Raw genomic sequence first — 21082 nt, 5'->3', positions numbered from 1 at the left:
CGTGAAATCGCTCAGGACTTCAAGACTGACCTGCGATTCCAGAGCTCGGCAGTGATGGCTCTGCAGGAAGCTAGCGAGGCCTATCTGGTTGGCCTCTTTGAAGATACCAACTTGTGCGCCATTCATGCCAAGCGTGTCACCATCATGCCCAAAGACATCCAGTTGGCCCGTCGCATTCGCGGCGAGCGTGCTTAAGTGTGCGTGCTGCCAATGCGCTAACATACTTTGTACAAATCGGTCCTTTTCAGGACCACAAATTACAGTCAATGAGATACAAATTTTTATCTGCAGGCTTCAACGTTAAAATAAAAAAAAAACTTTTCGACTCGTTCCTTCGTAAGTGGAGTTAATAATTGTATGTAACTTTTTGTGATTTGATAGAAATTAGAATTGATAAAATCAATAAATATTGGATTGGGTGGGGTTTTTAATGCGATGGAGCTGCTATGCGGCAGGGATGGTCAAGACTTTCAAGCATCAGAAAAAAACTAAAAAATATTACATGCGAGATGAACAAAAATTAGCTAGGCTTGTGAATCTATTTGCTTAATAAAACATAAACAGATTTAAAAATACATTTTTTATATTTTCTTTTTAATGTTAAGTGCAACCTCCACGATATTTTTATATGGGACACAAAAAAAACTGCTTATAGGTATATATATTCCTGAATTTATATATCGTTTTTTGTAATATTAGATTTATTTAATAGATTAGATTCAATTTGATTGTACTTTTGGTATTATCACGTTTTTCAAAAATTTTCGTTATAAATGTCGGCATGTTTTTAGAAAGGGAGGGTTATGTGGGACAACCACGATCAACATTAGACATTCAAGCATCAACAAAAAATCGAAAAACTTTTAAACGCTATCTGAAAATAAATCATATGCGTTAATGAATGCATAATGCTTTATAAAAAACAAGAAAAATATTATTAAGTATATTTTTTAGATTTTTTTCTTTAATGTTAACTTGAGTGCGGCCTCAATGGGATTCATACATGAAACACATATTAGCAAATTTTGTAAAAACTGCTTATAAACATGCATCCAATGCTGTACTGTCTTGAGCAAAGACATGATATATCTAAGAAAACATCGAATAAATACAATATTTTAAAAGATTTATATTTTTAACAGTCAGAAAACCATTGCCGAATGTAGCTTGATAGCCAACTTCGTACGTAGCCAAGGGACAACTTGGAACAAGTAATAAAATACCTAAACTAATGATAAGTAAATATAATTGTAGTACTTATTTAAGTAAAAGGTTCAAATTTATTTTTTCATTAGCAAGTTACAAAATATTTTTAAGATATCATATTTTAAAATGGGTTTTTAAGAAAATTGCTCATGTTACGAATGTCTATGTTGAAGTTGATAAGGCAATAAAAGGTCGCAAAAACAAGATACTTACATTTTGAAAACATTACCTGCTTAATAGATCATTTAAGAATGTAAAACAATAAAAAGATTGTTAAGTTTTAGAATCTTAAGCACTAAAAATAAGAAAATATGTTTGCACTTCAAACAAATAATAGCAGAGCAAATGCCTGATGCCAGGCGCACAGTTAAAGTGCTCTCCTCCTCGATTCTCATCCGAACGAAGGAGGTTGGTAATAAGCGCGCGGCCCATTTTCTATACGAAAAAGTGTATTTTAGTGAAGAAAAATGTCTGATTCTGCAGTTGCAACGTCCGCTTCCCCAGTGGCTGCCCCGTCAGTGTCAGTTGAGAAGAAGGTGGCCACCAAGAAGGCATCTGGATCCGCTGCCCCAAAGGTGAAAAGGGCTGCTGCCCCGCCATCGCATCCGCCAACTCAACAAATGGTGGACGCATCCATCAAGAATTTGAAGGAACGTGGCGGCTCATCGCTTCTGGCAATTAAGAAATACATCACTGCCACCTATAAATGCGATGCCCAGAAGCTGGCTCCATTCATCAAGAAATACTTGAAATCCGCCGTGGTCAATGGAAAGCTGATCCAAACCAAGGGAAAAGGGGCGTCTGGCTCATTTAAACTGTCGGCCTCCGCCAAGAAGGATCCGAAGCCGAAGCCTGCGTCTGCTGAGAAGAAGGTGAAAAGCAAGAAGGTAGCCGTCAAGAAGACCGGATCCACCGCCAAGAAAGCTGCCGCCGGAGCTGACGAGAAGAAGCCCAAGGCTAAGAAGGCTGTTACCACCAAAAAGACCGCAGAGAAGAAGAAAACCGAAAAGGCAAAGGCCAAGGATGCCAAGAAAACTGGAACCGTAAAGGCGAAGCCAACAGCAGCGAAGGCCAAGTCGATCGCAGCGAAGCCAAAGGCGGCGAAAGCACCAAAGGCCAAGCCAGCGGCGTCTGCTAAGCCCAAAAAGGCGGTGAAAAAAGCAGCTGCTCCTGCTACCGCTAAAAAGCCGAAAGCCAAGACTACGGCTGCCAAGAAGTAAATTGAGCAAAAGTACAGTACCTGGTACCTGCTCGCAATCGCTATTTTAGATTTCGATATCTGAAATTAGTTTAAACAAGCCCTTTTCAGGGCTACAACGTTCGTTAACAAGAGAAAGATACTTTCAATTTAAAACTTTGTACATTTTACTTATCCAATTATTTTGTTAGGCCGTTAGCATTTTTTTTTTAAAGAAGTGTGGCCGCATTGATTTCAGCAGCTGTACCAGAGTATCTTAAAATGCAAGTCAAAGAATGTTCCTCGCCACTTTTTGCAGAAACTCGTTATCAATCGATGTTCATGATTTAATAACTATACTATAAAGCTCCAGAATAAGTTCTTCAGAAAAAAAAACACAAATTGAACTTATATCACGAATTTGATTGGCAAATGGTATATTGAAAATGTAGTTTCTTTGGTAAAATGTGTTGTGGCCCTGAAAAGGGCCGTTTTGGATCTTTCTGCCCATACGCAGCAAGAGAAAATTACTTGGAGCTGGTGTACTTGGTGACAGCCTTGGTTCCCTCACTGACGGCGTGCTTGGCCAACTCTCCGGGCAGGAGCAGGCGAACAGCCGTTTGGATCTCCCGACTGGTTATGGTCGAGCGCTTGTTGTAGTGAGCCAGACGAGACGCCTCGGCAGCAATGCGCTCGAAGATATCATTCACAAAGCTGTTCATGATGCTCATTGCCTTCGACGAAATGCCGGTGTCAGGGTGGACCTGCTTCAGGACCTTGTAAATGTAGATGGCGTAGCTCTCCTTCCTCTTGCGCTTCTTCTTCTTATCGGTCTTGGTGATGTTCTTCTGGGCTTTGCCAGCCTTCTTGGCTGCCTTTCCACTAGTTTTCGGCGGCATTATTCACTTCACTTATGATTTCACAAACACAACTCACTGATCATAATGGTGCCCAAGCGCGTTCAGCTTTATACTTTTTTTCGAGCAATGTTTTCAGGTCTAAGGCACCCACCCCTAAATGAACGCGCAGGCAGACGCAAAAGTATAAATATGTGGCTACCCGGGGCTCGTCGAGCATTCGTTTTCAGTGTGTAAAGTGAACTAAGTGAAATACTCGTAAAGAAAAATGTCTGGTCGTGGAAAAGGTGGCAAAGTGAAGGGAAAGGCAAAGTCCCGCTCTAACCGTGCCGGTCTTCAGTTCCCAGTGGGCCGTATTCACCGTTTGCTCCGCAAGGGCAACTATGCCGAGCGAGTTGGGGCCGGCGCTCCAGTTTACCTGGCTGCTGTGATGGAATATCTGGCCGCTGAGGTTCTCGAATTGGCTGGCAATGCTGCTCGTGACAACAAGAAGACTAGGATTATTCCTCGTCATCTGCAGCTGGCCATCCGCAACGACGAGGAGTTGAACAAACTACTCTCCGGCGTCACCATTGCCCAGGGTGGAGTGTTGCCCAACATCCAGGCTGTTCTGTTGCCCAAGAAGACCGAGAAGAAGGCTTAAACGTTTTAAATGCGGAGCCTACTACATACTTGTACATAAAAAATAAAACCCAACCGTCCTTTTCAGGACGACCAAGTTTTTACCAAAGAAGTGAAGATTTTCCAATACGTATATTATATCATTAAAACAAGAAATGTCGTTGAATAGCACTTGGTCAGAAATAAGATCTGGAATGTTCTAAGAAGTTCGTCGCCAAAAAGACGCATTTCCGTTAATGCTGTATCTGCAAGCGGTACAGCCTCTACAAAATACATACCTGAACCCATACCCATTTGAAATTTAATTTTGGTTCAATGCAATATGTATATGCAGTATCAACTTTCGAGTTCCCGGTCAGTATGCCAATAAATCAAAAAATTATTTGAAAATTTGTCTCCTTCGAAAATTTGAATGGTGGTCCTGAAAAGGACCGATTGCTGAATGAAGTACAAGCTGTACTAGTTTTTTAACCGCCGAAGCCGTACAGGGTGCGGCCTTGCCTCTTCAGAGCGTACACAACATCCATGGCTGTGACAGTCTTCCTCTTGGCGTGTTCGGTGTAGGTGACGGCATCGCGGATAACGTTCTCCAAGAACACCTTCAGAACGCCACGTGTTTCCTCGTAAATGAGTCCCGAGATGCGCTTCACACCGCCGCGACGAGCCAAACGGCGGATTGCTGGCTTAGTGATACCCTGGATGTTATCTCGCAGCACTTTGCGATGACGCTTGGCGCCTCCTTTTCCCAAGCCTTTGCCTCCTTTACCGCGACCAGTCATATTTCACTATTTTCTACTGTTAACACACTGCACGAAACGAAAGTCACTGAAGAACTAATTCCTGATTTTCGACGCACTCTTATTTATACCTAAAACCCCAGAAACACGAGCGAGTCCGAACGATATGTGCGTCCCGCTCTTCGCTCACCGCTCTCTGCTCGACAAGTGAGATGGCCTCTGCTTCCCTCTCTTTTCAACCCTCCTCGTTTTGCTATATAAGTAGGTAGCAAATGCAGCTATCGTTTATTGTGTTTTGAAACGTGAAGTGAACGTGAACTCGAAAATGGCCCGTACCAAGCAAACCGCTCGGAAATCGACTGGTGGCAAGGCGCCACGCAAACAACTGGCTACTAAGGCCGCTCGCAAGAGCGCACCAGCCACCGGAGGCGTGAAGAAGCCCCATCGGTATCGCCCTGGAACTGTTGCCCTGCGTGAGATCCGTCGATACCAGAAGAGTACCGAGCTCCTGATCCGCAAGCTGCCTTTCCAGCGTCTGGTGCGTGAAATCGCTCAGGACTTCAAGACTGACCTGCGATTCCAGAGCTCGGCAGTGATGGCTCTGCAGGAAGCTAGCGAGGCCTATCTGGTTGGCCTCTTTGAAGATACCAACTTGTGCGCCATTCATGCCAAGCGTGTCACCATCATGCCCAAAGACATCCAGTTGGCCCGTCGCATTCGCGGCGAGCGTGCTTAAGTGTGCGTGCTGCCAATGCGCTAACATACTTTGTACAAATCGGTCCTTTTCAGGACCACAAATTACAGTCAATGAGATACAAATTTTTATCTGCAGGCTTCAACGTTAAAATAAAAAAAAAACTTTTCGACTCGTTCCTTCGTAAGTGGAGTTAATAATTGTATGTAACTTTTTGTGATTTGATAGAAATTAGAATTGATAAAATCAATAAATATTGGATTGGGTGGGGTTTTTAATGCGATGGAGCTGCTATGCGGCAGGGATGGTCAAGACTTTCAAGCATCAGAAAAAAACTAAAAAATATTACATGCGAGATGAACAAAAATTAGCTAGGCTTGTGAATCTATTTGCTTAATAAAACATAAACAGATTTAAAAATACATTTTTTATATTTTCTTTTTAATGTTAAGTGCAACCTCCACGATATTTTTATATGGGACACAAAAAAAACTGCTTATAGGTATATATATTCCTGAATTTATATATCGTTTTTTGTAATATTAGATTTATTTAATAGATTAGATTCAATTTGATTGTACTTTTGGTATTATCACGTTTTTCAAAAATTTTCGTTATAAATGTCGGCATGTTTTTAGAAAGGGAGGGTTATGTGGGACAACCACGATCAACATTAGACATTCAAGCATCAACAAAAAATCGAAAAACTTTTAAACGCTATCTGAAAATAAATCATATGCGTTAATGAATGCATAATGCTTTATAAAAAACAAGAAAAATATTATTAAGTATATTTTTTAGATTTTTTTCTTTAATGTTAACTTGAGTGCGGCCTCAATGGGATTCATACATGAAACACATATTAGCAAATTTTGTAAAAACTGCTTATAAACATGCATCCAATGCTGTACTGTCTTGAGCAAAGACATGATATATCTAAGAAAACATCGAATAAATACAATATTTTAAAAGATTTATATTTTTAACAGTCAGAAAACCATTGCCGAATGTAGCTTGATAGCCAACTTCGTACGTAGCCAAGGGACAACTTGGAACAAGTAATAAAATACCTAAACTAATGATAAGTAAATATAATTGTAGTACTTATTTAAGTAAAAGGTTCAAATTTATTTTTTCATTAGCAAGTTACAAAATATTTTTAAGATATCATATTTTAAAATGGGTTTTTAAGAAAATTGCTCATGTTACGAATGTCTATGTTGAAGTTGATAAGGCAATAAAAGGTCGCAAAAACAAGATACTTACATTTTGAAAACATTACCTGCTTAATAGATCATTTAAGAATGTAAAACAATAAAAAGATTGTTAAGTTTTAGAATCTTAAGCACTAAAAATAAGAAAATATGTTTGCACTTCAAACAAATAATAGCAGAGCAAATGCCTGATGCCAGGCGCACAGTTAAAGTGCTCTCCTCCTCGATTCTCATCCGAACGAAGGAGGTTGGTAATAAGCGCGCGGCCCATTTTCTATACGAAAAAGTGTATTTTAGTGAAGAAAAATGTCTGATTCTGCAGTTGCAACGTCCGCTTCCCCAGTGGCTGCCCCGTCAGTGTCAGTTGAGAAGAAGGTGGCCACCAAGAAGGCATCTGGATCCGCTGCCCCAAAGGTGAAAAGGGCTGCTGCCCCGCCATCGCATCCGCCAACTCAACAAATGGTGGACGCATCCATCAAGAATTTGAAGGAACGTGGCGGCTCATCGCTTCTGGCAATTAAGAAATACATCACTGCCACCTATAAATGCGATGCCCAGAAGCTGGCTCCATTCATCAAGAAATACTTGAAATCCGCCGTGGTCAATGGAAAGCTGATCCAAACCAAGGGAAAAGGGGCGTCTGGCTCATTTAAACTGTCGGCCTCCGCCAAGAAGGATCCGAAGCCGAAGCCTGCGTCTGCTGAGAAGAAGGTGAAAAGCAAGAAGGTAGCCGTCAAGAAGACCGGATCCACCGCCAAGAAAGCTGCCGCCGGAGCTGACGAGAAGAAGCCCAAGGCTAAGAAGGCTGTTACCACCAAAAAGACCGCAGAGAAGAAGAAAACCGAAAAGGCAAAGGCCAAGGATGCCAAGAAAACTGGAACCGTAAAGGCGAAGCCAACAGCAGCGAAGGCCAAGTCGATCGCAGCGAAGCCAAAGGCGGCGAAAGCACCAAAGGCCAAGCCAGCGGCGTCTGCTAAGCCCAAAAAGGCGGTGAAAAAAGCAGCTGCTCCTGCTACCGCTAAAAAGCCGAAAGCCAAGACTACGGCTGCCAAGAAGTAAATTGAGCAAAAGTACAGTACCTGGTACCTGCTCGCAATCGCTATTTTAGATTTCGATATCTGAAATTAGTTTAAACAAGCCCTTTTCAGGGCTACAACGTTCGTTAACAAGAGAAAGATACTTTCAATTTAAAACTTTGTACATTTTACTTATCCAATTATTTTGTTAGGCCGTTAGCATTTTTTTTTTAAAGAAGTGTGGCCGCATTGATTTCAGCAGCTGTACCAGAGTATCTTAAAATGCAAGTCAAAGAATGTTCCTCGCCACTTTTTGCAGAAACTCGTTATCAATCGATGTTCATGATTTAATAACTATACTATAAAGCTCCAGAATAAGTTCTTCAGAAAAAAAAACACAAATTGAACTTATATCACGAATTTGATTGGCAAATGGTATATTGAAAATGTAGTTTCTTTGGTAAAATGTGTTGTGGCCCTGAAAAGGGCCGTTTTGGATCTTTCTGCCCATACGCAGCAAGAGAAAATTACTTGGAGCTGGTGTACTTGGTGACAGCCTTGGTTCCCTCACTGACGGCGTGCTTGGCCAACTCTCCGGGCAGGAGCAGGCGAACAGCCGTTTGGATCTCCCGACTGGTTATGGTCGAGCGCTTGTTGTAGTGAGCCAGACGAGACGCCTCGGCAGCAATGCGCTCGAAGATATCATTCACAAAGCTGTTCATGATGCTCATTGCCTTCGACGAAATGCCGGTGTCAGGGTGGACCTGCTTCAGGACCTTGTAAATGTAGATGGCGTAGCTCTCCTTCCTCTTGCGCTTCTTCTTCTTATCGGTCTTGGTGATGTTCTTCTGGGCTTTGCCAGCCTTCTTGGCTGCCTTTCCACTAGTTTTCGGCGGCATTATTCACTTCACTTATGATTTCACAAACACAACTCACTGATCATAATGGTGCCCAAGCGCGTTCAGCTTTATACTTTTTTTCGAGCAATGTTTTCAGGTCTAAGGCACCCACCCCTAAATGAACGCGCAGGCAGACGCAAAAGTATAAATATGTGGCTACCCGGGGCTCGTCGAGCATTCGTTTTCAGTGTGTAAAGTGAACTAAGTGAAATACTCGTAAAGAAAAATGTCTGGTCGTGGAAAAGGTGGCAAAGTGAAGGGAAAGGCAAAGTCCCGCTCTAACCGTGCCGGTCTTCAGTTCCCAGTGGGCCGTATTCACCGTTTGCTCCGCAAGGGCAACTATGCCGAGCGAGTTGGGGCCGGCGCTCCAGTTTACCTGGCTGCTGTGATGGAATATCTGGCCGCTGAGGTTCTCGAATTGGCTGGCAATGCTGCTCGTGACAACAAGAAGACTAGGATTATTCCTCGTCATCTGCAGCTGGCCATCCGCAACGACGAGGAGTTGAACAAACTACTCTCCGGCGTCACCATTGCCCAGGGTGGAGTGTTGCCCAACATCCAGGCTGTTCTGTTGCCCAAGAAGACCGAGAAGAAGGCTTAAACGTTTTAAATGCGGAGCCTACTACATACTTGTACATAAAAAATAAAACCCAACCGTCCTTTTCAGGACGACCAAGTTTTTACCAAAGAAGTGAAGATTTTCCAATACGTATATTATATCATTAAAACAAGAAATGTCGTTGAATAGCACTTGGTCAGAAATAAGATCTGGAATGTTCTAAGAAGTTCGTCGCCAAAAAGACGCATTTCCGTTAATGCTGTATCTGCAAGCGGTACAGCCTCTACAAAATACATACCTGAACCCATACCCATTTGAAATTTAATTTTGGTTCAATGCAATATGTATATGCAGTATCAACTTTCGAGTTCCCGGTCAGTATGCCAATAAATCAAAAAATTATTTGAAAATTTGTCTCCTTCGAAAATTTGAATGGTGGTCCTGAAAAGGACCGATTGCTGAATGAAGTACAAGCTGTACTAGTTTTTTAACCGCCGAAGCCGTACAGGGTGCGGCCTTGCCTCTTCAGAGCGTACACAACATCCATGGCTGTGACAGTCTTCCTCTTGGCGTGTTCGGTGTAGGTGACGGCATCGCGGATAACGTTCTCCAAGAACACCTTCAGAACGCCACGTGTTTCCTCGTAAATGAGTCCCGAGATGCGCTTCACACCGCCGCGACGAGCCAAACGGCGGATTGCTGGCTTAGTGATACCCTGGATGTTATCTCGCAGCACTTTGCGATGACGCTTGGCGCCTCCTTTTCCCAAGCCTTTGCCTCCTTTACCGCGACCAGTCATATTTCACTATTTTCTACTGTTAACACACTGCACGAAACGAAAGTCACTGAAGAACTAATTCCTGATTTTCGACGCACTCTTATTTATACCTAAAACCCCAGAAACACGAGCGAGTCCGAACGATATGTGCGTCCCGCTCTTCGCTCACCGCTCTCTGCTCGACAAGTGAGATGGCCTCTGCTTCCCTCTCTTTTCAACCCTCCTCGTTTTGCTATATAAGTAGGTAGCAAATGCAGCTATCGTTTATTGTGTTTTGAAACGTGAAGTGAACGTGAACTCGAAAATGGCCCGTACCAAGCAAACCGCTCGGAAATCGACTGGTGGCAAGGCGCCACGCAAACAACTGGCTACTAAGGCCGCTCGCAAGAGCGCACCAGCCACCGGAGGCGTGAAGAAGCCCCATCGGTATCGCCCTGGAACTGTTGCCCTGCGTGAGATCCGTCGATACCAGAAGAGTACCGAGCTCCTGATCCGCAAGCTGCCTTTCCAGCGTCTGGTGCGTGAAATCGCTCAGGACTTCAAGACTGACCTGCGATTCCAGAGCTCGGCAGTGATGGCTCTGCAGGAAGCTAGCGAGGCCTATCTGGTTGGCCTCTTTGAAGATACCAACTTGTGCGCCATTCATGCCAAGCGTGTCACCATCATGCCCAAAGACATCCAGTTGGCCCGTCGCATTCGCGGCGAGCGTGCTTAAGTGTGCGTGCTGCCAATGCGCTAACATACTTTGTACAAATCGGTCCTTTTCAGGACCACAAATTACAGTCAATGAGATACAAATTTTTATCTGCAGGCTTCAACGTTAAAATAAAAAAAAAACTTTTCGACTCGTTCCTTCGTAAGTGGAGTTAATAATTGTATGTAACTTTTTGTGATTTGATAGAAATTAGAATTGATAAAATCAATAAATATTGGATTGGGTGGGGTTTTTAATGCGATGGAGCTGCTATGCGGCAGGGATGGTCAAGACTTTCAAGCATCAGAAAAAAACTAAAAAATATTACATGCGAGATGAACAAAAATTAGCTAGGCTTGTGAATCTATTTGCTTAATAAAACATAAACAGATTTAAAAATACATTTTTTATATTTTCTTTTTAATGTTAAGTGCAACCTCCACGATATTTTTATATGGGACACAAAAAAAACTGCTTATAGGTATATATATTCCTGAATTTATATATCGTTTTTTGTAATATTAGATTTATTTAATAGATTAGATTCAATTTGATTGTACTTTTGGTATTATCACGTTTTTCAAAAATTTTCGTTATAAATGTCGGCATGTTTTTAGAAAGGGAGGGTTATGTGGGACAACCACGATCAACATTAGACATTCAAGCATCAACAAAAAATCGAAAAACTTTTAAACGCTATCTGAAAATAAATCATATGCGTTAATGAATGCATAATGCTTTATAAAAAACAAGAAAAATATTATTAAGTATATTTTTTAGATTTTTTTCTTTAATGTTAACTTGAGTGCGGCCTCAATGGGATTCATACATGAAACACATATTAGCAAATTTTGTAAAAACTGCTTATAAACATGCATCCAATGCTGTACTGTCTTGAGCAAAGACATGATATATCTAAGAAAACATCGAATAAATACAATATTTTAAAAGATTTATATTTTTAACAGTCAGAAAACCATTGCCGAATGTAGCTTGATAGCCAACTTCGTACGTAGCCAAGGGACAACTTGGAACAAGTAATAAAATACCTAAACTAATGATAAGTAAATATAATTGTAGTACTTATTTAAGTAAAAGGTTCAAATTTATTTTTTCATTAGCAAGTTACAAAATATTTTTAAGATATCATATTTTAAAATGGGTTTTTAAGAAAATTGCTCATGTTACGAATGTCTATGTTGAAGTTGATAAGGCAATAAAAGGTCGCAAAAACAAGATACTTACATTTTGAAAACATTACCTGCTTAATAGATCATTTAAGAATGTAAAACAATAAAAAGATTGTTAAGTTTTAGAATCTTAAGCACTAAAAATAAGAAAATATGTTTGCACTTCAAACAAATAATAGCAGAGCAAATGCCTGATGCCAGGCGCACAGTTAAAGTGCTCTCCTCCTCGATTCTCATCCGAACGAAGGAGGTTGGTAATAAGCGCGCGGGCCCATTTTCTATACGAAAAAGTGTATTTTAGTGAAGAAAAATGTCTGATTCTGCAGTTGCAACGTCCGCTTCCCCAGTGGCTGCCCCGTCAGTGTCAGTTGAGAAGAAGGTGGCCACCAAGAAGGCATCTGGATCCGCTGCCCCAAAGGTGAAAAGGGCTGCTGCCCCGCCATCGCATCCGCCAACTCAACAAATGGTGGACGCATCCATCAAGAATTTGAAGGAAACGTGGCGGCTCCATCGCTTCTGGCAATTAAGAAATACATCACTGCCACCTATAAATGCGATGCCCAGAAGCTGGCTCCATTCATCAAGAAATACTTGAAATCCGCCGTGGTCAATGGAAAGCTGATCCAAAACCAAGGGAAAAGGGGCGTCTGGCTCATTTAAACTGTCCGGCCTCCGCCAAGAAGGATCCGAAGCCGAAGCCTGCGTCTGCTGAGAAGAAGGTGAAAAGCAAGAAGGTAGCCGTCAAGAAGACCGGATCCACCGCCAAGAAAGCTGCCGCCGGAGCTGACGAGAAGAAGCCCAAGGCTAAGAAGGCTGTTACCACCAAAAAGACCGCAGAGAAGAAGAAAACCGAAAAGGCAAAGGCCAAGGATGCCAAGAAAACTGGAACCGTAAAGGCGAAGCCAACAGCAGCGAAGGCCAAGTCGATCGCAGCGAAGCCAAAGGCGGCGAAAGCACCAAAGGGCCAAGCCAGCGGCGTCTGCTAAGCCCAAAAAGGCGGTGAAAAAAGCAGCTGCTCCTGCTACCGCTAAAAAGCCGAAAGCCAAGACTACGGCTGCCAAGAAGTAAATTGAGCAAAAGTACAGTACCTGGTACCTGCTCGCAATCGCTATTTTAGATTTCGATATCTGAAATTAGTTTAAACAAGCCCTTTTCAGGGCTACAACGTTCGTTAACAAGAGAAAGATACTTTCAATTTAAAACTTTGTACATTTTACTTATCCAATTATTTTGTTAGGGCCGTTAGCATTTTTTTTTAAAGAAGTGTGGCCGCATTGATTTTCAGCAGCTGTACCAGAGTATCTTAAAATGCAAGTCAAAGAATGTTCCTCGCCACTTTTTGCAGAAACTCGTTATCAATCGATGTTCATGATTTAATAACTATACTATAAAAGCTCCAGAATAAGTTCTTCAGAAAAAAAAAACACAAATTGAACTTATATCACGAATTTGATTGGCAAATGGTATATTGAAAATGTAGTTTCTTTGGTAAAATGTGTTGTGGCCCTGAAAAGGGCCGTTTTGGATCTTTCTGGCCCATACGCAGCAAGAGAAAATTACTTGGGAGCTGGTGTACTTGGTGACAGCCTTGTTCCCTCACTGACGGCGTGCTTGGCCAACTACTCCGGGCAGGAGCAGGCGAACAGCCGTTTGGATCTCCCGACTGGTTATGGTCGAGCGCTTGTTGTAGTGAGCCAGACGAGACGCCTCGGCAGCAATGCGCTCGAAGATATCATTCACAAAGCTGTTCATGATGCTCATTGCCTTCGACGAAATGCCGGTGTCAGGGTGGACCTGCTTCAGGACCTTGTAAATGTAGATGGCGTAGCTCTCCTTCCTCTTGCGCTTCTTCTTCTTATCGGTCTTGGTGATGTTCTTCTGGGCTTTGCCAGCCTTCTTGGCTGCCTTTCCACTAGTTTTCGGCGGCATTATTCACTTCACTTATGATTTCACAAACACAACTCACTGATCATAATGGTGCCCAAGCGCGTTCAGCTTTATACTTTTTTTCGAGCAATGTTTTCAGGTCTAAGGCACCCACCCCTAAATGAACGCGCAGGCAGACGCAAAAGTATAAATATGTGGCTACCCGGGGCTCGTCGAGCATTCGTTTTCAGTGTGTAAAGTGAACTAAGTGAAATACTCGTAAAGAAAAATGTCTGGTCGTGGAAAAGGTGGCAAAGTGAAGGGAAAGGCAAAGTCCCGCTCTAACCGTGCCGGTCTTCAGTTCCCAGTGGGCCGTATTCACCGTTTGCTCCGCAAGGGCAACTATGCCGAGCGAGTTGGGGCCGGCGCTCCAGTTTACCTGGCTGCTGTGATGGAATATCTGGCCGCTGAGGTTCTCGAATTGGCTGGCAATGCTGCTCGTGACAACAAGAAGACTAGGATTATTCCTCGTCATCTGCAGCTGGCCATCCGCAACGACGAGGAGTTGAACAAACTACTCTCCGGCGTCACCATTGCCCAGGGTGGAGTGTTGCCCAACATCCAGGCTGTTCTGTTGCCCAAGAAGACCGAGAAGAAGGCTTAAACGTTTTAAATGCGGAGCCTACTACATACTTGTACATAAAAAATAAAACCCAACCGTCCTTTTCAGGACGACCAAGTTTTTACCAAAGAAGTGAAGATTTTCCAATACGTATATTATATCATTAAAACAAGAAATGTCGTTGAATAGCACTTGGTCAGAAATAAGATCTGGAATGTTCTAAGAAGTTCGTCGCCAAAAAGACGCATTTCCGTTAATGCTGTATCTGCAAGCGGTACAGCCTCTACAAAATACATACCTGAACCCATACCCATTTGAAATTTAATTTTGGTTCAATGCAATATGTATATGCAGTATCAACTTTCGAGTTCCCGGTCAGTATGCCAATAAATCAAAAAATTATTTGAAAATTTGTCTCCTTCGAAAATTTGAATGGTGGTCCTGAAAAGGACCGATTGCTGAATGAAGTACAAGCTGTACTAGTTTTTTAACCGCCGAAGCCGTACAGGGTGCGGCCTTGCCTCTTCAGAGCGTACACAACATCCATGGCTGTGACAGTCTTCCTCTTGGCGTGTTCGGTGTAGGTGACGGCATCGCGGATAACGTTCTCCAAGAACACCTTCAGAACGCCACGTGTTTCCTCGTAAATGAGTCCCGAGATGCGCTTCACACCGCCGCGACGAGCCAAACGGCGGATTGCTGGCTTAGTGATACCCTGGATGTTATCTCGCAGCACTTTGCGATGACGCTTGGCGCCTCCTTTTCCCAAGCCTTTGCCTCCTTTACCGCGACCAGTCATATTTCACTATTTTCTACTGTTAACACACTGCACGAAACGAAAGTCACTGAAGAACTAATTCCTGATTTTCGACGCACTCTTATTTATACCTAAAACCCCAGAAACACGAGCGAGTCCGAACGATATGTGCGTCCCGCTCTTCGCTCACCGCTCTCTGCTCGACAAGTGAGATGGCCTCTGCTTCCCTCTCTTTTCAACCCTCCTCGTTTTGCTATATAAGTAGGTAGCAAATGCAGCTATCGTTTATTGTGTTTTGAAACGTGAAGTGAACGTGAACTCGAAAATGGCCCGTACCAAGCAAACCGCTCGGAAATCGACTGGTGGCAAGGCGCCACGCAAACAACTGGCTACTAAGGCCGCTCGCAAGAGCGCACCAGCCACCGGAGGCGTGAAGAAGCCCCATCGGTATCGCCCTGGAACTGTTGCCCTGCGTGAGATCCGTCGATACCAGAAGAGTACCGAGCTCCTGATCCGCAAGCTGCCTTTCCAGCGTCTGGTGCGTGAAATCGCTCAGGACTTCAAGACTGACCTGCGATTCCAGAGCTCGGCAGTGATGGCTCTGCAGGAAGCTAGCGAGGCCTATCTGGTTGGCCTCTTTGAAGATACCAACTTGTGCGCCATTCATGCCAAGCGTGTCACCATCATGCCCAAAGACATCCAGTTGGCCCGTCGCATTCGCGGCGAGCGTGCTTAAGTGTGCGTGCTGCCAATGCGCTAACATACTTTGTACAAATCGGTCCTTTTCAGGACCACAAATTACAGTCAATGAGATACAAATTTTTATCTGCAGGCTTCAACGTTAAAATAAAAAAAAAACTTTTCGACTCGTTCCTTCGTAAGTGGAGTTAATAATTGTATGTAACTTTTTGTGATTTGATAGAAATTAGAATTGATAAAATCAATAAATATTGGATTGGGTGGGGTTTTTAATGCGATGGAGCTGCTATGCGGCAGGGATGGTCAAGACTTTCAAGCATCAGAAAAAAACTAAAAAATATTACATGCGAGATGAACAAAAATTAGCTAGGCTTGTGAATCTATTTGCTTAATAAAACATAAACAGATTTAAAAATACATTTTTTATATTTTCTTTTTAATGTTAAGTGCAACCTCCACGATATTTTTATATGGGACACAAAAAAAACTGCTTATAGGTATATATATTCCTGAATTTATATATCGTTTTTTGTAATATTAGATTTATTTAATAGATTAGATTCAATTTGATTGTACTTTTGGTATTATCACGTTTTTCAAAAATTTTCGTTATAAATGTCGGCATGTTTTTAGAAAGGGAGGGTTATGTGGGACAACCACGATCAACATTAGACATTCAAGCATCAACAAAAAATCGAAAAACTTTTAAACGCTATCTGAAAATAAATCATATGCGTTAATGAATGCATAATGCTTTATAAAAAACAAGAAAAATATTATTAAGTATATTTTTTAGATTTTTTTCTTTAATGTTAACTTGAGTGCGGCCTCAATGGGATTCATACATGAAACACATATTAGCAAATTTTGTAAAAACTGCTTATAAACATGCATCCAATGCTGTACTGTCTTGAGCAAAGACATGATATATCTAAGAAAACATCGAATAAATACAATATTTTAAAAGATTTATATTTTTAACAGTCAGAAAACCATTGCCGAATGTAGCTTGATAGCCAACTTCGTACGTAGCCAAGGGACAACTTGGAACAAGTAATAAAATACCTAAACTAATGATAAGTAAATATAATTGTAGTACTTATTTAAGTAAAAGGTTCAAATTTATTTTTTCATTAGCAAGTTACAAAATATTTTTAAGATATCATATTTTAAAATGGGTTTTTAAGAAAATTGCTCATGTTACGAATGTCTATGTTGAAGTTGATAAGGCAATAAAAGGTCGCAAAAACAAGATACTTACATTTTGAAAACATTACCTGCTTAATAGATCATTTAAGAATGTAAAACAATAAAAAGATTGTTAAGTTTTAGAATCTTAAGCACTAAAAATAAGAAAATATGTTTGCACTTCAAACAAATAATAGCAGAGCAAATGCCTGATGCCAGGCGCACAGTTAAAGTGCTCTCCTCCTCGATTCTCATCCGAACGAAGGAGGTTGGTAATAAGCGCGCGGCCCATTTTCTATACGAAAAAGTGTATTTTAGTGAAGAAAAATGTCTGATTCTGCAGTTGCAACGTCCGCTTCCCCAGTGGCTGCCCCGTCAGTGTCAGTTGAGAAGAAGGTGGCCACCAAGAAGGCATCTGGATCCGCTGCCCCAAAGGTGAAAAGGGCTGCTGCCCCGCCATCGCATCCGCCAACTCAACAAATGGTGGACGCATCCATCAAGAATTTGAAGGAACGTGGCGGCTCATCGCTTCTGGCAATTAAGAAATACATCACTGCCACCTATAAATGCGATGCCCAGAAGCTGGCTCCATTCATCAAGAAATACTTGAAATCCGCCGTGGTCAATGGAAAGCTGATCCAAACCAAGGGAAAAGGGGCGTCTGGCTCATTTAAACTGTCGGCCTCCGCCAAGAAGGATCCGAAGCCGAAGCCTGCGTCTGCTGAGAAGAAGGTGAAAAGCAAGAAGGTAGCCGTCAAGAAGACCGGATCCACCGCCAAGAAAGCTGCCGCCGGAGCTGACGAGAAGAAGCCCAAGGCTAAGAAGGCTGTTACCACCAAAAAGACCGCAGAGAAGAAGAAAACCGAAAAGGCAAAGGCCAAGGATGCCAAGAAAACTGGAACCGTAAAGGCGAAGCCAACAGCAGCGAAGGCCAAGTCGATCGCAGCGAAGCCAAAGGCGGCGAAAGCACCAAAGGCCAAGCCAGCGGCGTCTGCTAAGCCCAAAAAGGCGGTGAAAAAAGCAGCTGCTCCTGCTACCGCTAAAAAGCCGAAAGCCAAGACTACGGCTGCCAAGAAGTAAATTGAGCAAAAGTACAGTACCTGGTACCTGCTCGCAATCGCTATTTTAGATTTCGATATCTGAAATTAGTTTAAACAAGCCCTTTTCAGGGCTACAACGTTCGTTAACAAGAGAAAGATACTTTCAATTTAAAACTTTGTACATTTTACTTATCCAATTATTTTGTTAGGCCGTTAGCATTTTTTTTTTAAAGAAGTGTGGCCGCATTGATTTCAGCAGCTGTACCAGAGTATCTTAAAATGCAAGTCAAAGAATGTTCCTCGCCACTTTTTGCAGAAACTCGTTATCAATCGATGTTCATGATTTAATAACTATACTATAAAGCTCCAGAATAAGTTCTTCAGAAAAAAAAACACAAATTGAACTTATATCACGAATTTGATTGGCAAATGGTATATTGAAAATGTAGTTTCTTTGGTAAAATGTGTTGTGGCCCTGAAAAGGGCCGTTTTGGATCTTTCTGCCCATACGCAGCAAGAGAAAATTACTTGGAGCTGGTGTACTTGGTGACAGCCTTGGTTCCCTCACTGACGGCGTGCTTGGCCAACTCTCCGGGCAGGAGCAGGCGAACAGCCGTTTGGATCTCCCGACTGGTTATGGTCGAGCGCTTGTTGTAGTGAGCCAGACGAGACGCCTCGGCAGCAATGCGCTCGAAGATATCATTCACAAAGCTGTTCATGATGCTCATTGCCTTCGACGAAATGCCGGTGTCAGGGTGGACCTGCTTCAGGACCTTGTAAATGTAGATGGCGTAGCTCTCCTTCCTCTTGCGCTTCTTCTTCTTATCGGTCTTGGTGATGTTCTTCTGGGCTTTGCCAGCCTTCTTGGCTGCCTTTCCACTAGTTTTCGGCGGCATTATTCACTTCACTTATGATTTCACAAACACAACTCACTGATCATAATGGTGCCCAAGCGCGTTCAGCTTTATACTTTTTTTCGAGCAATGTTTTCAGGTCTAAGGCACCCACCCCTAAATGAACGCGCAGGCAGACGCAAAAGTATAAATATGTGGCTACCCGGGGCTCGTCGAGCATTCGTTTTCAGTGTGTAAAGTGAACTAAGTGAAATACTCGTAAAGAAAAATGTCTGGTCGTGGAAAAGGTGGCAAAGTGAAGGGAAAGGCAAAGTCCCGCTCTAACCGTGCCGGTCTTCAGTTCCCAGTGGGCCGTATTCACCGTTTGCTCCGCAAGGGCAACTATGCCGAGCGAGTTGGGGCCGGCGCTCCAGTTTACCTGGCTGCTGTGATGGAATATCTGGCCGCTGAGGTTCTCGAATTGGCTGGCAATGCTGCTCGTGACAACAAGAAGACTAGGATTATTCCTCGTCATCTGCAGCTGGCCATCCGCAACGACGAGGAGTTGAACAAACTACTCTCCGGCGTCACCATTGCCCAGGGTGGAGTGTTGCCCAACATCCAGGCTGTTCTGTTGCCCAAGAAGACCGAGAAGAAGGCTTAAACGTTTTAAATGCGGAGCCTACTACATACTTGTACATAAAAAATAAAACCCAACCGTCCTTTTCAGGACGACCAAGTTTTTACCAAAGAAGTGAAGATTTTCCAATACGTATATTATATCATTAAAACAAGAAATGTCGTTGAATAGCACTTGGTCAGAAATAAGATCTGGAATGTTCTAAGAAGTTCGTCGCCAAAAAGACGCATTTCCGTTAATGCTGTATCTGCAAGCGGTACAGCCTCTACAAAATACATACCTGAACCCATACCCATTTGAAATTTAATTTTGGTTCAATGCAATATGTATATGCAGTATCAACTTTCGAGTTCCCGGTCAGTATGCCAATAAATCAAAAAATTATTTGAAAATTTGTCTCCTTCGAAAATTTGAATGGTGGTCCTGAAAAGGACCGATTGCTGAATGAAGTACAAGCTGTACTAGTTTTTTAACCGCCGAAGCCGTACAGGGTGCGGCCTTGCCTCTTCAGAGCGTACACAACATCCATGGCTGTGACAGTCTTCCTCTTGGCGTGTTCGGTGTAGGTGACGGCATCGCGGATAACGTTCTCCAAGAACACCTTCAGAACGCCACGTGTTTCCTCGTAAATGAGTCCCGAGATGCGCTTCACACCGCCGCGACGAGCCAAACGGCGGATTGCTGGCTTAGTGATACCCTGGATGTTATCTCGCAGCACTTTGCGATGACGCTTGGCGCCTCCTTTTCCCAAGCCTTTGCCTCCTTTACCGCGACCAGTCATATTTCACTATTTTCTACTGTTAACACACTGCACGAAACGAAAGTCACTGAAGAACTAATTCCTGATTTTCGACGCACTCTTATTTATACCTAAAACCCCAGAAACACGAGCGAGTCCGAACGATATGTGCGTCCCGCTCTTCGCTCACCGCTCTCTGCTCGACAAGTGAGATGGCCTCTGCTTCCCTCTCTTTTCAACCCTCCTCGTTTTGCTATATAAGTAGGTAGCAAATGCAGCTATCGTTTATTGTGTTTTGAAACGTGAAGTGAACGTGAACTCGAAAATGGCCCGTACCAAGCAAACCGCTCGGAAATCGACTGGTGGCAAGGCGCCACGCAAACAACTGGCTACTAAGGCCGCTCGCAAGAGCGCACCAGCCACCGGAGGCGTGAAGAAGCCCCATCGGTATCGCCCTGGAACTGTTGCCCTGCGTGAGATCCGTCGATACCAGAAGAGTACCGAGCTCCTGATCCGCAAGCTGCCTTTCCAGCGTCTGGTGCGTGAAATCGCTCAGGACTTCAAGACTGACCTGCGATTCCAGAGCTCGGCAGTGATGGCTCTGCAGGAAGCTAGCGAGGCCTATCTGGTTGGCCTCTTTGAAGATACCAACTTGTGCGCCATTCATGCCAAGCGTGTCACCATCATGCCCAAAGACATCCAGTTGGCCCGTCGCATTCGCGGCGAGCGTGCTTAAGTGTGCGTGCTGCCAATGCGCTAACATACTTTGTACAAATCGGTCCTTTTCAGGACCACAAATTACAGTCAATGAGATACAAATTTTTATCTGCAGGCTTCAACGTTAAAATAAAAAAAAAACTTTTCGACTCGTTCCTTCGTAAGTGGAGTTAATAATTGTATGTAACTTTTTGTGATTTGATAGAAATTAGAATTGATAAAATCAATAAATATTGGATTGGGTGGGGTTTTTAATGCGATGGAGCTGCTATGCGGCAGGGATGGTCAAGACTTTCAAGCATCAGAAAAAAACTAAAAAATATTACATGCGAGATGAAC

The 21082-nt window shown here is 42.9% G+C and overlaps 16 protein-coding genes across 19 annotated transcripts; 8 read left to right on the top strand and 8 right to left on the bottom strand.

The window, feature by feature from the left end:
* The first annotated feature begins 1653 nt into the window (after window positions 1-1653).
* LOC119559177 (histone H1-like) lies at window positions 1654-2794 on the top strand. The gene is made up of 2 exons (XM_037872237.1): window positions 1654-2538; window positions 2596-2794. Exon 1 carries the CDS (start codon window positions 1674-1676, stop codon window positions 2424-2426), a length of 753 nt encoding a protein of 250 aa, XP_037728165.1. The 5' UTR covers window positions 1654-1673; the 3' UTR covers window positions 2427-2538; window positions 2596-2794.
* Window positions 2792-3458, bottom strand: LOC119559201 (histone H2B). 2 transcript variants are annotated; one of them, XM_037872269.1, is made up of 2 exons: window positions 3320-3458; window positions 2792-3265 (listed from the first exon to the last, which is right to left on the bottom strand). In XM_037872269.1, the coding sequence occupies exon 2, from the start codon at window positions 3112-3114 to the stop codon at window positions 2911-2913; it is 204 nt and encodes a 67-aa protein (XP_037728197.1). In that variant the 5' UTR covers window positions 3115-3265; window positions 3320-3458; the 3' UTR covers window positions 2792-2910. The 2 variants fall into 2 exon arrangements, with proteins under 2 accessions (XP_037728197.1, XP_037728196.1); XM_037872268.1 differs by having other exon boundaries at window positions 2804-3425.
* A 50-nt stretch (window positions 3459-3508) lies between these two features.
* LOC119559255 (histone H2A) lies at window positions 3509-3883 on the top strand. Its single transcript, XM_037872325.1, has one exon. The coding sequence runs from the start codon at window positions 3509-3511 to the stop codon at window positions 3881-3883; it is 375 nt and encodes a 124-aa protein (XP_037728253.1).
* A 393-nt stretch (window positions 3884-4276) lies between these two features.
* On the bottom strand, window positions 4277-4681 carry LOC119559211 (histone H4). Its single transcript, XM_037872282.1, has one exon. It carries the CDS (start codon window positions 4638-4640, stop codon window positions 4329-4331), a length of 312 nt encoding a protein of 103 aa, XP_037728210.1. The 5' UTR covers window positions 4641-4681; the 3' UTR covers window positions 4277-4328.
* Window positions 4682-6792: 2111 nt separating this feature from the next.
* On the top strand, window positions 6793-7933 carry LOC119559173 (histone H1-like). The gene is made up of 2 exons (XM_037872234.1): window positions 6793-7677; window positions 7735-7933. The coding sequence occupies exon 1, from the start codon at window positions 6813-6815 to the stop codon at window positions 7563-7565; it is 753 nt and encodes a 250-aa protein (XP_037728162.1). The 5' UTR covers window positions 6793-6812; the 3' UTR covers window positions 7566-7677; window positions 7735-7933.
* A 60-nt stretch (window positions 7934-7993) lies between these two features.
* LOC119559194 (histone H2B) lies at window positions 7994-8624 on the bottom strand. 2 transcript variants are annotated; one of them, XM_037872256.1, is made up of 2 exons: window positions 8459-8624; window positions 7994-8404 (listed from the first exon to the last, which is right to left on the bottom strand). In XM_037872256.1, the coding sequence occupies exon 2, from the start codon at window positions 8251-8253 to the stop codon at window positions 8050-8052; it is 204 nt and encodes a 67-aa protein (XP_037728184.1). In that variant the 5' UTR covers window positions 8254-8404; window positions 8459-8624; the 3' UTR covers window positions 7994-8049. The 2 variants fall into 2 exon arrangements, with proteins under 2 accessions (XP_037728184.1, XP_037728183.1); XM_037872255.1 differs by having other exon boundaries at window positions 7994-8617.
* On the top strand, window positions 8594-9097 carry LOC119559191 (histone H2A). The gene has a single exon (XM_037872251.1). It carries the CDS (start codon window positions 8648-8650, stop codon window positions 9020-9022), a length of 375 nt encoding a protein of 124 aa, XP_037728179.1. The 5' UTR covers window positions 8594-8647; the 3' UTR covers window positions 9023-9097.
* A 318-nt stretch (window positions 9098-9415) lies between these two features.
* Window positions 9416-9820, bottom strand: LOC119559210 (histone H4). Its single transcript, XM_037872281.1, has one exon. The coding sequence runs from the start codon at window positions 9777-9779 to the stop codon at window positions 9468-9470; it is 312 nt and encodes a 103-aa protein (XP_037728209.1). The 5' UTR covers window positions 9780-9820; the 3' UTR covers window positions 9416-9467.
* A 2373-nt stretch (window positions 9821-12193) lies between these two features.
* LOC119559254 (histone H1-like) lies at window positions 12194-12628 on the top strand. The gene has a single exon (XM_037872324.1). The coding sequence runs from the start codon at window positions 12194-12196 to the stop codon at window positions 12626-12628; it is 435 nt and encodes a 144-aa protein (XP_037728252.1).
* A 610-nt stretch (window positions 12629-13238) lies between these two features.
* Window positions 13239-13770, bottom strand: LOC119559252 (histone H2B-like). Its single transcript, XM_037872323.1, has one exon. The coding sequence runs from the start codon at window positions 13569-13571 to the stop codon at window positions 13239-13241; it is 333 nt and encodes a 110-aa protein (XP_037728251.1). The 5' UTR covers window positions 13572-13770.
* LOC119559186 (histone H2A) lies at window positions 13744-14247 on the top strand. Its single transcript, XM_037872247.1, has one exon. The coding sequence runs from the start codon at window positions 13798-13800 to the stop codon at window positions 14170-14172; it is 375 nt and encodes a 124-aa protein (XP_037728175.1). The 5' UTR covers window positions 13744-13797; the 3' UTR covers window positions 14173-14247.
* A 318-nt stretch (window positions 14248-14565) lies between these two features.
* Window positions 14566-14970, bottom strand: LOC119559209 (histone H4). The gene has a single exon (XM_037872280.1). It carries the CDS (start codon window positions 14927-14929, stop codon window positions 14618-14620), a length of 312 nt encoding a protein of 103 aa, XP_037728208.1. The 5' UTR covers window positions 14930-14970; the 3' UTR covers window positions 14566-14617.
* A 2111-nt stretch (window positions 14971-17081) lies between these two features.
* LOC119559175 (histone H1-like) lies at window positions 17082-18222 on the top strand. Its single transcript, XM_037872236.1, has 2 exons — window positions 17082-17966; window positions 18024-18222. Exon 1 carries the CDS (start codon window positions 17102-17104, stop codon window positions 17852-17854), a length of 753 nt encoding a protein of 250 aa, XP_037728164.1. The 5' UTR covers window positions 17082-17101; the 3' UTR covers window positions 17855-17966; window positions 18024-18222.
* A 60-nt stretch (window positions 18223-18282) lies between these two features.
* Window positions 18283-18908, bottom strand: LOC119559197 (histone H2B). 2 transcript variants are annotated; one of them, XM_037872262.1, is made up of 2 exons: window positions 18748-18908; window positions 18283-18693 (listed from the first exon to the last, which is right to left on the bottom strand). In XM_037872262.1, exon 2 carries the CDS (start codon window positions 18540-18542, stop codon window positions 18339-18341), a length of 204 nt encoding a protein of 67 aa, XP_037728190.1. In that variant the 5' UTR covers window positions 18543-18693; window positions 18748-18908; the 3' UTR covers window positions 18283-18338. The 2 variants fall into 2 exon arrangements, with proteins under 2 accessions (XP_037728190.1, XP_037728189.1); XM_037872261.1 differs by having other exon boundaries at window positions 18283-18906.
* On the top strand, window positions 18883-19386 carry LOC119559185 (histone H2A). Its single transcript, XM_037872246.1, has one exon. It carries the CDS (start codon window positions 18937-18939, stop codon window positions 19309-19311), a length of 375 nt encoding a protein of 124 aa, XP_037728174.1. The 5' UTR covers window positions 18883-18936; the 3' UTR covers window positions 19312-19386.
* Window positions 19387-19704: 318 nt separating this feature from the next.
* On the bottom strand, window positions 19705-20109 carry LOC119559206 (histone H4). The gene has a single exon (XM_037872277.1). The coding sequence runs from the start codon at window positions 20066-20068 to the stop codon at window positions 19757-19759; it is 312 nt and encodes a 103-aa protein (XP_037728205.1). The 5' UTR covers window positions 20069-20109; the 3' UTR covers window positions 19705-19756.
* Between the last annotated feature and the right edge of the window lie 973 nt (window positions 20110-21082).

This window comes from Drosophila subpulchrella, unplaced genomic scaffold (genome assembly GCF_014743375.2).
Source record: "Drosophila subpulchrella strain 33 F10 #4 breed RU33 unplaced genomic scaffold, RU_Dsub_v1.1 Primary Assembly Seq19, whole genome shotgun sequence".
NCBI lineage: Eukaryota > Metazoa > Arthropoda > Insecta > Diptera > Drosophilidae > Drosophila > Drosophila subpulchrella.
This window is presented reverse-complemented; position numbering and strand designations above follow the sequence as displayed.